The 19,228-nt window shown below is 46.7% G+C and overlaps 1 protein-coding gene and 1 long non-coding RNA gene across 2 annotated transcripts in view; one reads left to right on the top strand and one right to left on the bottom strand.

The window, feature by feature from the left end:
* Positions 1-14,185, bottom strand: part of LOC307175942 — a 67,520-nt gene extending 53,335 nt beyond the window's left edge. The window contains exons 1-2 of the long non-coding RNA XR_013824560.1: positions 14,062-14,185; positions 1,871-2,036 (exon numbers count right to left, since the gene is read on the bottom strand). This is a non-coding gene — a long non-coding RNA (uncharacterized lncRNA). The remainder of the gene's footprint in view (positions 1-1,870; positions 2,037-14,061) is intronic.
* An 896-nt stretch (positions 14,186-15,081) lies between these two features.
* On the top strand, positions 15,082-18,802 carry NPBWR1 (neuropeptides B and W receptor 1). The gene has a single exon (XM_079901705.1). The coding sequence runs from the start codon at positions 15,196-15,198 to the stop codon at positions 16,195-16,197; it is 1,002 nt and encodes a 333-aa protein (XP_079757831.1). The 5' UTR covers positions 15,082-15,195; the 3' UTR covers positions 16,198-18,802.
* Positions 18,803-19,228: the final 426 nt, after the last annotated feature.

Raw genomic sequence — 19,228 nt, 5'->3', positions numbered from 1 at the left:
ACAGTGACAGAGAAGTACCGCGTAGTGTTTTCTGCTCAGCCCTCTCTGACCCCCCTCCCACCTTCTCCCCATGCTCTAGAGTGTGTGGGTCCAGGGACACTGACCTCTGTGGGTTGCATCCACAGCCCCCCTTGCCCTCTGGCTTCCCACTGAGTTTGGCCAGTGGGATGCTGTGCAGAGGTCAGAGGACAGGAAGGGACTGAGGGGTGTTTTCTGGGGTCTCCTCCCTGTGGAGCCAGGAGGTCCAGCTGCATCCTTCTCCCTTAGGGTGGTCCAGCTGCACGGCCCTGACCCTGAGACTGCTCTCTCTGTGTCCAGGGAACCCGGCCCTTGTTCACTCTTTCAGGCCCGTAGGAGGTGATGCCTCCTTTTCCTCCGCTGAGGCTAGCTGTAGGATACATTTTTTCTTACTTCTTACCAATTTTCCTAAACATTACCTACACCTTTCAGGGTCCTCTTGTTAAGACTCCTCAAAGGACTTCTCAAACGGAGTGTGCCGTTCGATTATGGCTGGGCCTGGAACATACTCTAAAGTGTATCTCAACAAAAATCCCCGAGTGGCTGTCTGGAGTGTGCCTTGAGCAAACCTGAAGTGTAGACAGCTCCACTTCTTAGTTTTAAAGGGTTTCAAGTCAAAAGAATAGACTAATTACAATGGAGACATTCTATTTCCTAAGAATTACGGACTCATTACAAATTCATGTACTGGAGTTTATGTTTCAACTTCATTTTAATTTGAAATAAACTTTAATTATTTAAAAGCTTTGCTAGGAAGATCATAAAATATGAATGGAAAAAGTTATTTCACACTATGCTAGCCGTGGTGACTATAACTGACCATATGAGAATGTCTGGCACGCAATAAACGCTTATTACATGAAGGATTCATTTGTGATACAGCAGTACAAATTCTAACTTAAATTAAGTGAACGTGTCTACAAAAGAAAAAACTCTTCAGAAAATTAAATTTCATCAGAGAATTGAAAATGTGATATTTTAGAGAGGCTGCCTTATACCTGTACCTTATCAGCAGCTGCCCCTGGCCTGGTAAATGAAAAGATAATGGACAGCTCAGCAGGAAGAGACAAGTGGGCACAGAGCAGCCCCTGGGTTTCTATGACGTTATCCCCTTGGTTTATCACAAACTGGCTTGAAGCAATCGGGATGCAAGACGGTTAGCATGTCACTAACATACTATCAAGAGCTATTGAGTACTATCAAGAAGTGAAATCTTAGAGGCTTCCCTAGTGGCGCAGTGGTTGAGAGTCCGCCTGCCGATGCAGGGGACACGGGTTCGTGCCCCGGTCCGGGAAGATCCCACATGCCACTGAGCAGCTGGGCCCGTGAGCCATGGCCACTGAGCCTGTGCATCCGGAGCCTGTGCTCCGCAACGGGAGAGGCCACAGCAGTGAGAGGCCCGTGTACCGCAAGAAAAAGGAACTGAAATTTTAAGTGTTAGCTGGTAAACAGAAGTGTCCGCAGTTTGGAAAACTATTTGGCAAGTTGGACAGCTTTACTGAATGTAACTTCAATGCTTTCTTGCATGATCTATAATTTTTTAGTTCTAAGAATTTCCCCATGTATGACTTATTTATAAGGGTCCCTGGATATCATATTTTGCTTCCTGGCCTTCTATGGCAATAACTGAAGGGGAAAAGCAGTCTGGAGGAGTAATTAGGAGCAAGGGCTGGTGTGGTCTGGACTCTCCCACATCCGCTTACCACTTTGTGACCTTCAACCCATGCTCTCTACACCACAGTGTCCTCATCGGGAGGATGGGAGGTAATCACAGCACCAGGCTGAGACTCAGACGAGCTGACGCAGGCAAACCCGGCACTACACGAACATCCAGTCAACCTGAGTGTTTTACCAGAATGAGTTTTCTGCCGCCGTCCCTCCAAGCACGCCCACTTTCCTTCCGGCTATCACAGGCAGTGACATGAAAATATCCATCTTGGTTTCAATCGTCAAAAATGTAAGACTTCTTGTCAGACAGAGAGAGACAAATGTCGTATGATATCGCTTATATGCCGAATCTAAAAAAAAAATGATACGAATGAACTTATTTACAAAACAGAAACAGACTCACAGACTTCGAGAACCAACTTCTGGTTACCAGCTGGGAAGGGTCGGGGGGAGGGATAGTTAGGGAGTTTGGGATTGACATGTACACACGGCTGTATTTAAAATGGATGCCCAACAAGGACCTACCGTAGAGCACAGGGAACTCTGCTCAATATTATGTAGCAACCCAAATGGGAAAAGAATAGATACGTGTATATGTATAACTGAGTCACTTTGCTGCACACCTGAAACTAACACAACATTGTTAATCAACTAGACTCCAATATAAAATAAAAAGTTAAAAAAATGTAAGACTTCTCGACCATTTTTTAACACGAGCTAGTCTTGAAACAAGTCGAACTTTAGAAAAAACATTTTGCAGGATTTCTTGATTGTTTCCCTCGGGCACCTACAACGCAGGCGGGAAATGGGGGTGGGGGAGATCCTCCACGCACATGATGTTTTCCCAATGAAGCCGTTGCCAAGAGCGCTGGCTTCTCAGAACTTCTCACGCAGTGTGGTCTCAGGGCATCATGCCGCGGTGCCCAGAGCTCTTCCGGGGGCAGCTGAGGTGTGTGCCTGGCACCGTCTCTGATTCTTCAGACCTGTGCAATGCTGGGAAGGGGCAGGTCATCTGAGGAGAGCCTACCTAGAGAGCACGGCAGCAGAACTCTTTCAAATCACAGCAAAGAGGGAAAAAACACTCACGTTGCTTAGAGATGGTAAGTTCTGAGTAGTAGGTTACCATCCGTATACAAGGGTTATCATGCCATCGTACACCTTTTCCAGTTCTCAGCATTATATTCTAAGCAGCTAAATAAGAACCTCCATGAATTATCAATATTACCTCTGTGCTTCTCACACAGGGCCATAAAAGAAAGCAGATGAATGATAACAGCCTTTGGTCTTTTATTAAAGTTCCGTGACCTTTAAGTTACAGAAACTCCAGCCACGCCTACGTTGCCTGCAAGCCGAGCTGACAGTGAAGCCGTAAAAATGGCCAGTCCTACAGGCAGCCTTGCATGTTACCAGGCTGGCCGAGGGTAACCATGGAGAAACATAGATAACGATGAACAGCCGGGACCTCCTCTGAGTGCGTGCCGTACGGGCAGCACATAAGCGGTTTGATCTGAGGGCATCCTTGCTTCAGAGTTTTCTCCACTACCCAGCTCAGTAACCAAAAATCTGAAGACTTCCCTCATGTTGAAACATCTTCTTTGAAATATCTGAAATGACAAGCATCATCTGAGAAGGTTCGTGATTCACTCAGTAGCACCCTTTGAGACAGTAATTTGAGTTTATTGATTCTTCCATTAAACATGTATTGAGCACCTCCTGGGTGCCTGAGAGTCAAAGTCCAGAGACGAAGTCTACGTTCACCTCTCTGAATCGGCCCCAAACAGTCCCAAAGGTAACTGTACCTGTCACAGACCATATGAACAATTCCTTACATTCAGTCGTCTGCCGCCGCAAATTCTGCTCCCTAAAGACTGACTGTAAAGTCAACACCCAGTGAGGATGAATCTCTCCTCCTCCATGATGGAACCGAACCAGTGACCAACCTGCAACCAGGTAGCTGGTTGTTCCTCCTGGAGAATTGTTCCCTGTTTTGGGCTAAACCATTTCTCTCTGCTGTTGGCAGACAAGGCCGCAGAGAGAGGGGTCAGCCTTGGCGAGGAGGAGTGTGTGTTGCTGAGCCCGTGAATGGCATCCTTATCACCACGGATACTCTTCTCTCGTCCATGGGAAGGTCCTGTGGGGCTGTGGAAGGATGCTGACTGAAGCCACGGAGCGCCTCCTCAGCAGTGGATACCCTTTGACGAGTCTTCACACGAGAGTGTGGTGGGCAGCCTCCTAGGATGGTTCCCGGGGGTCCTGCCTCTGGGCGTGTACGTCCTTGTGTGACGCCCTCCCCTTGAGTGGGGACTGGACCCAGTGACGTGCTTCGAGGAAACGAAATGTGGGAAACCGGTGACATGCCACCGACACAACGAGGAACTCCGCCTGCACACGTGCCCCGACGGAGAGGACGACCTGTCACGTGGTGAAGCGTGGGCCACGGCCAGCAGCCCAGGAGGGACTGAGGCTTCCAGATTCAGAGGCTGAGTCTTGCCCACAACCATGTTCCCTGGAGGGGGATCCTGTCCCAGAAGAGCCGTCACTTGAGCCAGCAGCTCTGACCCCTGAATGCAACCTTGCCAGCCCGCGAAGCAGGGGACCGGCTAAGCCATTCCTGGATTGCTGTTCTGAGCCTCTAAGTTTTGGAGGGTAATTTGTTAGATAGCAACACATAACTAATACAGACACAAACCCCATTTGAGAGATCTATCTACAGAGGTATGTGGATACCCCAAACTTCCCCGTCACTAGTCCTCCAATCCTGTCCTTTCTGCATCCCTTACCATGCATTCAGCCAATCCATTAGCTACTGCTCATGAACTGAGGTAGATGAATATTTCCCATCATCTGTCAGGTCAGAGAAGGCACACCAATTTTCTTTCAAATAACATGAAAGGTGACAGAGATGTCAGTTAGGATTAAATTTTGCTATAATTTTGCTGCAACCCTCCTGTCTGACTGTGCTGCAAATTGTGAGATACAAACAAGGTCATTTCATCTTCAAGAGGCTGACATACAACGACCTCAAAGATGAAAGTTCATTTCATCTGTAAGAGGCTGATCAGAACTCATTCTCTGCCACCGTAAAGATGGACGTGATTTTGATATCTGCATCAAGTCATTTGTTTTCTCAGATTTACGGATTAATGTCACAAGGGTTAATCCCTAAGAGGCTACTGTAGCTAGTCGCATATTTCTGGATGTTGGATAGAAGATCCCTCAAAACCTTATTGTCTCCTTAGGGCTCTGTCCTAATCTCCAGGAATTGTCTCGTGAAAATTTCACCAAGAACCTCTTCTTCACAAATTTAACAAGTTCAAAATAATCCCTTACCTTCATCTCTCACATGCCACTTCCTTCATCTTCTAGTTCTTTCTGGTCAAAAGTTTTATTTTTCTTTTTCCCTATCATCAGTAAATAGTGCACCAACCTCCTGGTCTTCTGGACTAGGAATGTCAAAATTCTCTCTCCTCAAGGAACACCATGCACGTTCACGCCTCATTCTTTTGTTTGTTTGTGCTCTTTGACCAGGACTGTCCATATCCACATCTTATCCTCATTATATCCTTCGGAAACCAGCTACAATGCCACCTCCTCAGTGACGCCTCCCCTGATTTCCCCTGGTCGGCAAGAACAATTCTTCTCATGGACTTCCACCAGACTTTGCCTCAGCACTACTTCGTCTTCATTTTGGTACTTTATTCTTTGCTGCGTTTTCTTAGGTGTGTTCTGTAGAATGCTTGTCTCTTGGAAGCATCCACATAAAAAAGTGTTTTCAGGTAATGAAAGTCTATAGAATTCTGCCTACTGCTGTTTGAATTGGAGTTCCTGATTTACGTTAGCACACTAAGGATTCCGAGAGGACCTGCAATAAGAAACTTATTCGGCCTTCACTTCCTTGTTCTACCGTTTTTCACTTATGATCTATGACAAACTTGCAGAACTCTTTTGCCTTGTACAATAGCTGCTTTCTCGCTGTCCTATTTCCCAGTATCCTATACATCGTCTCATGCATTACGGTTCCTCAGTGATTGTTGCATATGCTGTGCATTCCTCCACACTCTGAGGCAGACAAATCTCAGACAACATTTTGGTGGTATTTTCTTCCAGCAAACTCTGCTAGAACTGGAACCAGGCCATCAGGAAGTAAAGGAAATAAATTATTCAGCTACAACCAGAGGGAGCTGACTGAGAAATTAGGACTCCTTGGGGCCACTATTAGTGAGAGAAGAGAGGAAGATGAATAAATAACACCACAGGATTTTAAATGGAACAATTATAAACCTTGGATGAAAGAAGACATAAAAACTTTAAGATTCACTATTCGAACTAAGCATTAGAGCATTCGTTCTACTGGATAAAGTGCCGATGAGTCAGCCAGGTCACAGAAGCACCCAGCCTCCTGTGGCTGGTGGAGTCACACGCCAACCTGGGATAATGCCTAATTGGCCATGAGTTGGCGGGTAAGTGCCTTGTCCATGTAGGTACCATATTCCAGGACTTTAATTCTATTGTCATGTGAGTCTGTGTGCTACTGACCTGCCTTCCAATATGATTATGAGGAATCATCCTGTTACTGACATATTGAATTAGCGTAGTACATTTGTTACAACTGATGAACCAGTATCGATAAATCATTATTAAAGTCCATAATTTACATTAGCCTTCACTCTTCGTCTGCTTTTCCCCCCAAGATTTGATTAATAAACTCGGTGACCACTTCGCCCTGATGACTGTTTCCTTTCGTGAATCTCTCAGCAGCGTGACGCACAGAAATCAGATGTCATATGTTTAGTCATATGTTTAGTATAATCAACAGCATTTCATTTTAAAACAGTAAAAACCAAGCAGCTCTAAGAAGATTTATCCCCAAAAAATGAACACAGTAAAATGTTGCAACTTATTTTATGATGGGAAATATCTTCCAAAGAACATCTGTGTAAACAAAACAGCATTGTGCAGACACTTATGCCCTCAGACTTGAGGCATCAGATCTTCATCACCCATCGCTCAGTCTCAATGATGCTCTTGGCACACAGGGCTCCAACAGGAAGACACATTTTGACCAATTTGTGTTTATTATCTTCTCTTCCTAAGCTATAAAAGCAAACTGATACCAAGAGCGGTATTTGAGAAGAAAAGCATTTCCCTCTACCCTTTCTAGGTTGTTCTGGCTGGTCTAAGAATTAAATTGACGTGAGACAGATTAACAGGAGAAAACCAGATGTAATTACGTATATACAGGGGCCCCGTAATGTAAGGCCACAGATGTGGCATCTGAGAGAGGAGAAGGGGGTGTGGGGGGGGGACTTCAGCGGGGAGAAGGCAGTTCACACGGAGGCGGGAAAGCAGATGTTTGGTGACAGATGCTTGCTGGGCCCCCAGGCACAGTGGGACACACAGAGGACTCTGGTCTCCCAGCCCTGTGCAGCTCCCCCCAGCGCCGACCCATGTTCTTTGTAGATCTCCGGTGACAGTGCCCTTCCTGGACCAGGGCCTTTGTCTGAGTTCTTTAGGCAGTTAAGGGGCAGGTAAGAAGACAGACTTCCTATTGTATTACCTAGGATTTCCAGTACAATATTGAAAAAGAGTGGTGAGAGGGGACATCCTTGCTTTGTTCCCAATCTTAGGGGGAAAGCATGTAGCTTCTCATCATTAAATATAATGTTACCTGGAGGGGGGTTTTTTGGATAAATGTTCCTTATCAATTGATGTTCTCCACTATTCCTGCTGAGAGTTTTATCAGCATGAATGGGTGTTGGATTTGGTCAAATATTTTTGATGTTTCTATCGATAAGATATTTGATTTTTCCTCATTAGTCTGTTGATGTGATAGAGTACATTAACTGATTTTCAAATGTTGAACCAAGCTTGTATACCTGGGATAAATCTGACATGGTCATGTTGTACAATACTCTTTATACATTGTTGGATTCAATTTGCTAATATTTTGTTGAGAATTTTCATCTATGTTTGTGAGACACATTGATCTGTTGTTTTCCTTCCTTATAATGTCTTTTCCTGGTTTTGGTATTAGGGTGATGCTATTCTCACAGGATGAGTTCTGAAGCGTTTTCTTTGTTTCTATTTTCTGAAAGAGGTGGTAGAGAATTGGTATCACTTCTTTCTATTGTTTTTGTGTTTTCAGTTTCATTGATTTTGACTCTGACTTTTATTGTTTCTTTTGTTCTGCTTACTTTGGATTTAATATGTTCCTTTTTTTTTTTCTACTTTCCTACAGTGGAAGTTTAGATTATTGATTTTAGATCTTTTTTCTTTTCTTTCAAATATACGCATTCCATGCAATTTCCCTCTCAGCACTGCTTTCGCTGCATACTACAAATTTTGATAAGCTATATTTTCATTTAGCTTAAAATATTTTAAAATTTCTCTTGAGACTTCTTCTTTGCCCCATGTGTTACTTAAAAGTGTGTTGTTTAATCTCCAAATATTTTGGGATTTTCCAGCAATCTGTTATTGATTTCTAGTATAATTCCATTTTGGTCCAAGAGAAAACTTTATATTGTTTCTGTTCTTTTAAATTAGTTAAGGTATGTCTTACGGCCCCAAATGTTTTCTGTTTGGGGGAATGTACCATGAGCTTGAGAAGAATATGTATTCTCCTGTTACTGGAGTAAGTAGTCTGTAAGTGCTGATTAGATCTAGGTGATGAATGGTACTGTTCAGTTCAACTATGTCTTTACTGATTTTCTGCTTGTTGGTTCTTCTGTCAATTACTGACACAGGGGTGTTGAAGTCTCCAAGTACAATAGTGGGTTAGCCTATTTCTCATTGTGGTTCTATTAGTCTTTGCTTCATGTATTTTGACTCTATTGTTAAGTGCTACACATCCAGGACGGGTCTGTCTCCTTGGAGCGCTGTCTCCTCTATCTTTATGGGTTTTTTTGTTTGTTTTGTTTTGTTTGTTTGTTTGTTTTGTGGTACGCGGGCCTCTCACTGTTGTGGCCTCTCCCATTGCAGAGCACAGGCTCCGGACGCGCAGGCTCAGTGGCCATGGCTCACGGGCCCAGCAGCTCCACGGCATGTGGGATCTTCCTGGACCGGGGCACGAACCCGTGTCCCCTGCATCGGCAGGCGGACTCTCAACCACTGCGCCACCAGGGAAGCCCTCCTCTATCTTTACGTAATGCCGTTTCTTATTCTGACAATCTAGCTGGGTCTGAAATCTGCCACGCCTGAAATTACCATTGCTATTCCAGATTTCTTTTGGTATATCTTTCCCCATCCCTTTACTTAAATTTTTTTTATTGCGGTAAAATATGTATTATATAAACATGACATTTTCTTTCTTTCTTTTTTGGCTGCGCTGTGCGGCTGGTGGGATCTTAGTTCCCCCACTAGGGATCGAAGCCACACCCTCGGCAGTGGAAACACAGAGCCCTAACCACTGGACCACCAAGGAATTCCCTAAATATGACATTTTAACCATTTTAAGTAACCAATTCAGAGACATTAATTATATTCACAACATAGTGCAACCATCATCATTATCTATTTCAAAACCTTTTTTTTTTGTAGCCACGGTTTTAAATTTTTTCCAGTGTTACTGAGGTATAATTGACATATCACATTCTGTAACTTAAAGGTATACAACATGTTGATTCGTTACACATATACGGCAATGTGATTACCGGCATAATGTTAGCTAACACCTCCATTATGTCATACAATTACTGTATCTTTTGTGTTGAGAGCACTGACATTTATTCTCTTAGCAACTTTTAAGTATATAGTGCAGAATCTATGATCAGTTGATAACAATACTATCTATCCCCAGAACTTATTATCTTCTAACTGGAAGTTTGTACTTTTTGACCAACATCTCCCCATTTCCCCCTTTGCACAGCTCCTGGTAACCACCATTCTACTCTCTGCTTCTATGACTTCAGCTTTTTTAGATTCTCCTTATAAGTGAGAACAAACAGTGTTTAATTTTCTCCATCTAATTTCACTTAGCCCAGTACAGTCAAGGTCCATCGTGTGTTCGCAAATCATGGGATTTTTGTCTTTCTCATGCTGAATAATACTTCATTATATATATATAATGTGTTTGTGCTTTAGGTGTCATATCCAAAAAAATCATTGCTAAGACCCATGTCAAGGGGCCTCTTCTTATGTTTTCTTCTAGGATTTTTACAGCTTCACATCTTACATTTAAGTGTTTAATCCATTTTGAGTTAATTTTTGTTTGTGGTGTAAAATAGGGACCTCGTTTTATCCTTTTACATGTGACTATTCAGTTTTCTCAGCACCATTTATTGAAGAAACTATCTTTTTTCCACTGAGTGTCTATGTTCCCTTGTCCATTATTAGTTGACCATATATGTGTGAGAGCCCAAGCTCTCAATTCTGTTCTATTGGCCTATGTGTCTGTTCTTATGCCAGTACCATACTGTTTTGATTATACGGTTTTGTAACATAGCTTGAAATCCAGAAGTATAGTACCTCCTGCTTTGCTCTTCTTTCCCAGGATTGCTTTGGCTATTTGAGGTCTTTGTGATTCCATATGAACGTTAGGATTGCTGTTTCCACTTGTGTAAAAAATGCCATTGGAACCTTGATAGAGACTCCATTGAATCATTGATGGCTTTGGGTAGTATGGACATTTTAATAAAATTAATTCTTCTAGAATATGAACACGAGACATTCATTTATTTGTGTCTTCTTCAAATTTGTTCATCAATGTCTTATAGTTTTCAAGATCTTCCACCTCCTTGGTTAAGGTCTTTGTCTTTGAATCTCAGCAGTTTTATTATAATGTGTCTTGAGGAAAGTCTGTTTGGATTAAAATAATGGGGTGGTCTATTAGCTTCGTGGACTGCAATGTCCAAATCTCTCCCCAGGTTTGGGAAGTTCTCCGCCATTCTTTCTGTAAATAACCTTTCTGCTCCCTTCATTCTCTTTTCTTCTGGAACTTCAATAATTCAGATACTAGTTTTTCTGATGGTGTCCCACAGATCATGTTGGCTTTCTTCACTCTCTTTCATTCTTAGTTTTCTCCTCAGAAAAATAAGGTTACTTCAAAGTTCCTGTCCTCTATCTCATTGATTCTTCTATTTAGTGTCCTCTATTCCATTTTTCATTCCACTCATGAATTTTTCAGCTCCAGAATTTCTGTTGATTGCTTTTTATGGTTTTTATCTCTTTGTTAAATTTCAATCTTTTTGTTCACTTTTGATTGCATATTGTTTACTTGATTTCATTCGTCTTTCTCTGTTGTCTTGTAGGGCACTGAGTTTACTTAAAACAGCTATTTTGAGTTCTTTATCAAGTAAATCACAGACCTCCATGTCTTTGGGTTCAGTTACTAGAAGATTATCATGATCTTTTGTGACTTCATGTTTCTTTGATTTTTCATGTTCTTTGGAGTTTTGCGTTGTTGGATTCAAATGTGAAGTAGCAGTCACCTCCTCCAGTTTTTACTAAATGGCCTTCAGGGCAGCAATTCCTTTCATCAGTCCTGCTGTAGAGTCTGAGGCTTTCTCTGACCTTGTAGGGATACCCCTGCTTCTCATTTCTTGATCCCTCCCCTCTTATGGCAGAAGTCTTACGCTTCTGTGTCTTCTCTCAGTCCTACTAAGCACCAGACAGGTTGCTGGTAGCCTCTGCTGGTTCCCTGAAGGTGGCACACAGACCACGTCTGTGATTTCTCCTTTGCCTGCAGACCCTGGCCTGCCTTCTGCCTGTGCCCCCCACCTACCAGAGCTTGCTCAGCCCACTGTATGCACAGGGAGCCCACTGCAGAGTGCTAGGAGCTGTGGGGGCTGCCTGAGGGTCACTTGGGGAGTGGGGATCTGTGGGTGGTATTTCCCCTGCATCTTGCGGGCAGGCTTCCTGAGTCCAGAATGGAGTCAGCAGGGAACCTCGTACCCCACTCTCTATCTGCTCCTTCCTCCATCATGGCTCTCCCTCTTCAGTGTTCTGAATGCTGCAAGAGAGAAATGAGTCTCTCTGGCAGCATCCTGCACAGCTCAGGGAGCCAGGAGTTCACTCACTGGCTCTCCCTTTCCCTCATGGGAGAAATCACAGGCCATCTAGTTTAGCCCTAAGCTGTGCGGCCTTGGGTGATGCCAGCAAAGATAAGCTGTTCCTTTTACCCTCTAATGTGTCCAAGCTTGTGGGGGGTTTTCCCTCCAAAGCAGTGCTGGAGCTTCTCTGGAAACCTTGACTTCCGCAAAAGCTCTCTTGCCTGAAGGTGACCACCCACGTCAGTGTTATGCAGAAGCTCCCAGGCAGCGGCCAAGAGGGGCTGGAACCAGCTCACAGTGTCCTGTAGGTTCCACAGCTGGTGCCACAGTCTGTCTGCCTATCACCTGATGCACCGGTGGGTGAGATTCCTTCTGGGTCCCTTGGTGTATGGTGCTTGGTTCCACAAATTCCACAGAGGCACTTCTGCTTACGGATGGATGCCAAATTTTTGTTGTTGAAGGGGAGAACAAACTAAACTAAAAGTACCATTAGCTCTAAAAAGTCTCAACAACGAACAATTCTTAATCTTTTCAAGTATTTAGAAAGTACTTACGTTTTACACATCACGATAACCTTATATATCCTTTAAGTATCTTTTGGCCTGCAAGTTCCTCTTTCTACATCTTTTACTTGCATCTAGTATAATTTATGACACATAGATAGATGATGCCCAGTATATGACAGCTATATAAAACTGACTTTAGAAAAAATCAAGACCATTAATGAAAGGGTAATCCATAAAGCACATACAAATAATTCCAACTGCAAAATTTGTATTATAAACTGTCGCAATCAACTCACTGATGGATGGACAGTAGTTCAGATCCCAAATGTATTCCATGATAATACTAAGAGAGACACAACTGGTGTAGCTGTAATAATATCAAACAAAGGAGGCGACGTACAAGAAGTAGTCGTAGCCCAGTTAAAGAAGAATATTTTACAATGGTGAAAGAGTCCACTTCATGGAAAAATATGACAATCTTAAATCTGTGTGCATCGAATAAAACAGCATCAACCTATGTAGTAAAAATTGACAAAATTAGAAGCATAGAGAAATCCACAATCATTGACGGATATTTTTTAACACATCTATCTCAAAAATTGATAAAACAATCAGATAAAAAATACTGAGAGAAGATTTAAACAACACAATAATAAATTTGACTAGCTGACGTTTGTAGGGTGCAATAGTCTACACCCAACAACTGCACCCAACAAATGCAGAACACACATTATTTTCAAGTAAACATAAACTAATTAGAGAACTATTTATTGGGCAATGTTTCAACAAACGCCAATGAACTGAAATCATACTATTTGTACTGTGTCCACGTGCAATTAAGCTAGAAATCAATAATTAAAAAGCTAGAAAGTCTCCAAATGTTTGCCAATTAAGCAACTACATACATATGTATATATACACATATATACGTATACACACATACATACACACAGATATATGCATATGTATATACATATGTGTATTATATATACATTATATATATTATATGTGTGTATATATCTTTCTTTTTGGTTTCACTTAACATCGTATGGTGTTTTCTCACATATTTTTGCTCATGGACATTGACTCTCTTGACATGTTATTCACACGACGCATGAAACTGCAGGGAAGCCAAAATTATACAGATTCTAGTAAAAGGAGGATTGAGTGGGTAAAGGAAAGCATTTGTACCGCTGCCCCTTCCAGGCTTCTTCCACTGGCTCCTTTGGGTCTCTTTCTCGGTGTCTCAAGCCCTCTCCTTTTCCAAGGCTTCATAAAGGATCAAACATGCACTTTATCTGGGCTTTTGCCTGCTCTCGTGAAAGGGAAATTTCTTGGAGGGAAGCAGGATAGAACCCCGTGCTTTAATTTGCTGGCTCTCCCAAAGGAAAGTGGAGGACGAAAACAGGAATTCGAGGGAAATAATACTGAGCTGATTTCACTCGGTCCTCAGAGATGAGGTGCCCAAGGTGAGGTCCTCTTAAATGAGGAAGACTTGGAGGCTCCCGGAGCGGGGCCTTGGCAACACTGCTGCGACCGCGGGGTAGTTCTCTTCAGGGCAGAATCGGAAACACTTTATCTTTATGTATATATTTATAAATAAATAAATATATTTTTTTTTTCCAGAAAGCACCCTTAAGTATCTCAGATTGTCGACCATGACGTGTTCCTAACAACCTTATAAACTTGTGGAGGCCAGAGTCACAGAAAACGGGTTGCATTTGAAGACTGCGTGCACGTTCCCTCTGTATAGCCTTGCAATATGAATGTAACTTAACATTTTAAATTACATAAGCCCACTGGGGGTACGGTGTTAAAAAAAACTGGAACGGGAGCCTTAACTGCCTTGCGCTCCTTTTCAAATAGACCCGGCAACACCTTACCTTTGCTTTCCTTTCATTTAATTCTTAACAGGAGCGCTTTTCATGAATTCAGACGGAGTGAGGTCACACTGGCGGAACGAGGAAAGTTAGTCCTTAATTTCCGGGTGAGGCTGTTCTCGGTTCCCGGCTGCTCTGCTTGGGGCCGGGCGCTGGGGGCGGGACGAGCCGAGGCGCGGGAGGCCGGCTCCCGGCGCGCGCAAGGGGCGGGGCCGCGCGGCCCGCGGGCGCCGCTGCCTCCCCCGCCCCTACCCCCGCCCCTACCCCCGCCCCTACCCCCGCCCCTACCCCCGCTCCCGGAGCGCTCCGGGAGCCGCAGGACCGACCGTCCCGGGACCGGCCGGGGGAGGCAGCGGTTGCTGTTGGGGCCGCTCTTACCCGGGGCGCACGGAACCGCGGGTCCCCGAAGCTGGCCGCTGCCGGGCTCGCTGGGGTGACCGGGGCCTCCGGGGGCCGGGCGGGGGCCAGAGCTGGGCCAGTGGGTTTGTATTTTTCCCCTGAGGGTAACGTTTGCTGGAGCCAGCGGGTCAGAATAAGAGTTCAACAGGTGGCAGAAAGTGGTTGTTTGAACAAAACCCTGCCTCCTCCAAGCTCTGGACCCTAAATCCCCGCCCTCAACTAGAAAGGTGTTGACCAGGAACTGAGATACCGAGATAGTTACAGGATTAGATGTTGTTCAAGTTGGAAGAGACTGAGAATTGACTTGGTCTAATCTCTTCATTTCAGACATGGGGAATCTAAAGCCCAAGAAGGAGAGGTGATGGAGGTTGATTCCCATGGAAGACTAATAAAAGAATCTACCACCTCGGGAAAAGACAAAGCAAAACAAAACAAAACACAGGTGGCAGAGAGCGATCACGTGGGGCAGGTTGGGCGGCGAGCCGCCCCCTCGCCTCGGAACCGCCCTTCGGTGCTGCCCGTCGTCGACGAGCCTAGCCGGCATTCTCCGCTCCGCTCTGCGGCTCCGGCGTCCGCGGCGCCCGTGCGCTGAGAGGCCGGCGGGAGCGCGCCGCCCCGGGAAGGCCGGAGACGGGCTCGGAGCGCGGCCGCGAGCGCCCCGGCGCGGGTCGGGTCCCCGGGACCACGGAGCCCCGCAGGGAGGCGGCCGAGGGGACCGAGGCCCTGGCCCCGGCCAGGATGCACAACGCGTCGTCCTGGGGCCCGGAGCACGCCAACACGTCGTGCCCCGCGCCCGCGCTCGGCTGCCCCAACGCGTCCGGCCCGCTGCCGCCGCTGCCGCCGCTGCCGCCGCCTCTGGCCGTGGCCGTGCCCGTCGTGTACGCGGTGATCTGCGCCGTGGGGCTGGCGGGCAACTCGGCCGTGCTGTTCGTGCTGCTGCGGGCGCCCCGCATGAAGACCGTCACCAACCTGTTTATCCTCAACCTGGCCGTGGCCGACGAGCTCTTCACGCTCGTGCTGCCCATCAACATTGCCGACTTCCTTCTTCGGCGCTGGCCCTTCGGGGAGCTCATGTGCAAGCTCATCGTGGCCATCGACCAGTACAACACCTTCTCCAGCCTGTACTTCCTCACGGTCATGAGCGCCGACCGCTACCTGGTGGTGCTGGCCACGGCCGAGTCGCGCCGGGTGGCCGGCCGCACGTACGGCGCCGCGCGCGCCGTGAGCCTGGCCGTGTGGGGAGTCGTGACGCTGGTCGTGCTGCCCTTCGCCATCTTCGCCCGGCTGGACGACGAGCAGGGCCGGCGCCAGTGCGTGCTGGTCTTCCCGCAGCCCGAGGCCTTCTGGTGGCGCGCGAGCCGCCTCTACACGCTGGTGCTCGGCTTCGCCATCCCCGTGTCCACCATCTGCGTCCTCTACACCACGCTGCTGTGCCGGCTGCGCGCCATACGCCTCGACAACCACGCCAGGGCCCTGGAGCGCGCCAAGAAGCGGGTGACCGTGCTGGTGGTGGCGATCCTGGCCGTGTGCCTCCTCTGCTGGACGCCCTACCACCTGAGCACCGTGGTGGCGCTCACCACCGACCTCCCGCAGACGCCGGTGGTCATCGCCGTCTCCTACTTCATCACCAGCCTGAGCTACGCCAACAGCTGCCTCAACCCCTTCCTCTACGCCTTCCTGGACGACAGCTTCCGAAGGAGCCTCCGCCAGCTGCTGGCGTGTCGCGCCGCCGCCGCCTGAGCCGGCGCGCCGGGAGCCAGCGGCCCGGCGCTCAGGGTGGTCCCTGAGCCGCAGCTTCGCCTCCCGCCCACCAGCTCTCTAGAGATGCAGGTTCTCGGGCCCCTGCCCAGGCCCCGCGGACTCGGACGCGCTTTGGCTCCGTCCGCCCTTTCAGTGTGCCAAGCCCTCCAGGTGGTGCGGAGGCGCGCAGGACATGGGGACCGGCCGAGGCGGCGGAGAGCGCACGGACCTCTCCCTCTCCCTAAGGCCCAAGGGCGCCGAGGCGACCCCCGAGCTTGACACGGAGGGGAGGAAGGGGAGAAAAGGGGGCAGTACTGCAGAGACCCTCTTCCGGTTCCCCCCGCCTCCCGCCCCAGCCGTCCGCAGCCCGGCTCTTCGTGGAGCCCTCGGCGCTCCCTCGCCGCGGAGGTGCGAGGGGAGAGATGCTAAGGCCGCCCGGGCCTTTGACGGGGAAGACAGACAGCTCGGGTGGCGTGTCAGGAGTGAGTGTGTAAGTGTGTGTGTGTGTGTGTACGCGCGCGTCTATGCGTGCGCGCGTCTAGCAGAGGCCGGGGCTTTGGATGCAGGGGGATGGAAATTGGCTGTGATGCCTACACAGCAGTGATAAGAATGGTGACAACCCCCTTCCTGTCCCAGACTCTTCTTTCTTTGCCTTTCCGCTTTCCCACCCACGCTGTCCCTGCGGGGACCCGGCCGCCGGGCTCGGGAAGGGCCTGGAGTCGGATCCCCGGCCGGGTTGCGGCGCCCCCTGGCGGAGCCAGCTGCGGGAGCCGAGCATCCAAAAACAGCGCTGGGTGTGCAGGTGAGCGCACCTGCGAAACCGCTCTTTCCGTGGCTGGGTTACTTGTCATCGCTTCTCTCTCCAGAGGGCTCCACTCCCCCACACACACACCAACGCCCCTGTGCCCCCGTCGACCTAGTACAGCTTGGAGCAGTTCGTTGCAATTCTTAGTGTGCAATTGCTTTTGAAGACCGAGAACTTTACGTGTGCCCTAATCTCACGTTTTGGGCGAGATAATGAGATGAGGAGATGCGTATCCATCCTCCGTTCCCCTCTTCCTCATATTCCTCTTGCTGTTCGCCTCAGGGGACCCAGGGAGCTGAAATGACCGACGCCCTCATGATAACCTCTCCTGGTTCCCTTTCCACAGGGAACTGTGGATTATTTGTACTTTATTTCTTCGTCCCAGACGGCAACTGGGAGATGTCTGGTCTCACGGGGAGACCAGACAGCACCCTATATTTTATCTCTACTTCTGGGAGACAAAAGTGAATTAAGAGAGAGGACTGACATTGGCTTTGCCCAGCCATCTGCAGTTTACACTTCAGACCTGAGGGCAGAGCTTTAACCAGACTACAGTCATTAATGAGTCTTTTAAAAGATACTTTTTTCCCTTTGGGATGAATTCCAAACAGGAATGAAAATTTCTAAAAGTATTTGTTTCCCAGGGTCAGTGTTACGTGTGATAAAAATTATGAGTGTTGCTGGCAGAATTTGTTTACTTAGTTTGATGGCCATTAACCACATTCTCAATTACTTATCTTCAAAATACTTCTAACAAAATAAATGAAAAGGAAATCTCTCCCTTAGGTTTTTCCCAAGGAAGAAGCTAACTCCCTTGCTGATTTTCATGAATAAGAATTGCTTCCTTAGCTCTCAGAGTAATTAGGAACAATGCGATACTTCACAGCTATCAGTTTAGAAAATGTAAATTTAGAAACCCACCTTGGGTGACAAATAATAGTAAAATTTCCAAACCATGGTTTCCGTGCATCTCCAGTGCATTTTGAATGATGTACATCATGGCATTTGGACAGTTCCCTGCTGGTGGGCTTCAGAGGCCTCTTGGAATTCGTTTTAGTATCTTCCAATTTCTTGGAAACATTCTATTGATTTTCTTTATGACTCACAAAATTATTTTGTGAATCCTCCGTATATTTTCAAAAGAAAAAATGTAAGCTTAGCGTAACTACCACATTCTCTAAGGTAACGGACAGAGAGTTAAGTGGATATTTGCCGCAAACACAGACGAGTGTGATAATCTGGATTTGAAACCTCATCTGCCTTCGTAAACTCCGTGGCTGTACTTTGACATCTTCTGACCACAGATCGGGGGAGAGCCATGTGATCCACCTGTCCACGGCATCATCCCTCCCACAGGTCAGCCTGGCTGTCTTGGAATCTACCAAGAAGACTGCTGGAAAAACACAGGACTGACATGGCTGCGCTGTCCACACAGCAAGGCGTGGACTGGCATCCTAGTGTGCGTGTGTGATTAAATGGGACCCAGTACTTCAGTTTCCTCCTGGCTTTCTAAATTATTTGATGGACTGTTGTATCATTACTTCTAGGTTGTTGCCTTCTTATTAGCATGCAGAAACCCAGACTGTACGTCTCAGACTTCCTTTTTAGGACTTGGGTCCTAGGTAGAATAAATAATGCCGATAGCCAGGCCAAAGTAGAATTTACTTACATCGTTGCATTGCAAAGCTTTTAACTCTGTGTTTGATTTTTGCAGTCTTCCTGTAAACCGTGTTGTTTGGTTATACCACTTCTGATATTTTTAAATGTCCATTTGGTTTTACTTAACTTAGTACAGTTATATAATGTATGTGCTTAGGCGTTCTCTTGAGAAATGCAGAAACCCTGCTAGTCCCTTGCACAGAAGCTCTGTTTAAAATAAAAGCTGAAACAGTCTGTGTGAAGAGTGAATATTCTATTTCCTGAGAACATGGGATCCATAATTCAGTCACCTTAGTATTTATGCATCATTACTTTTATTTTATTATAAATTTATTCATTTTATTTATTTATTTTTGGCTGCATTGGGTCTTCGTTGCTGCACACGGGCTTTCGCTAGTTGTGGCAAGCGGGGGCTACTCTTCGTTGCGGTGCATGGGCTTCTCATTGCGGTGGCTTCTCTTGTCACAGAGCACTTGCTCTAAGTGCGCGGGCTTCAGTAGTTGTGGCACGTGGGCTCAGTAGTTGTGGCTCGCAGGCTCTAGAGCACAGGCTCAGTAGTTGTGTCGC

This window comes from Stenella coeruleoalba (genome assembly GCF_951394435.1).
Source record: "Stenella coeruleoalba genome assembly, chromosome: 17".
Taxonomy (NCBI): Eukaryota; Metazoa; Chordata; class Mammalia; order Artiodactyla; family Delphinidae; genus Stenella; species Stenella coeruleoalba.
This window is presented reverse-complemented; position numbering and strand designations above follow the sequence as displayed.

Bases quoted from the DNA above. Each gene is read 5' to 3' on its own strand.
- NPBWR1 (XM_079901705.1), top strand. From the start codon at position 15,196: ATGCACAACGCGTCGTCCTGGGGCCCGGAGCACGCCAACACGTCGTGC.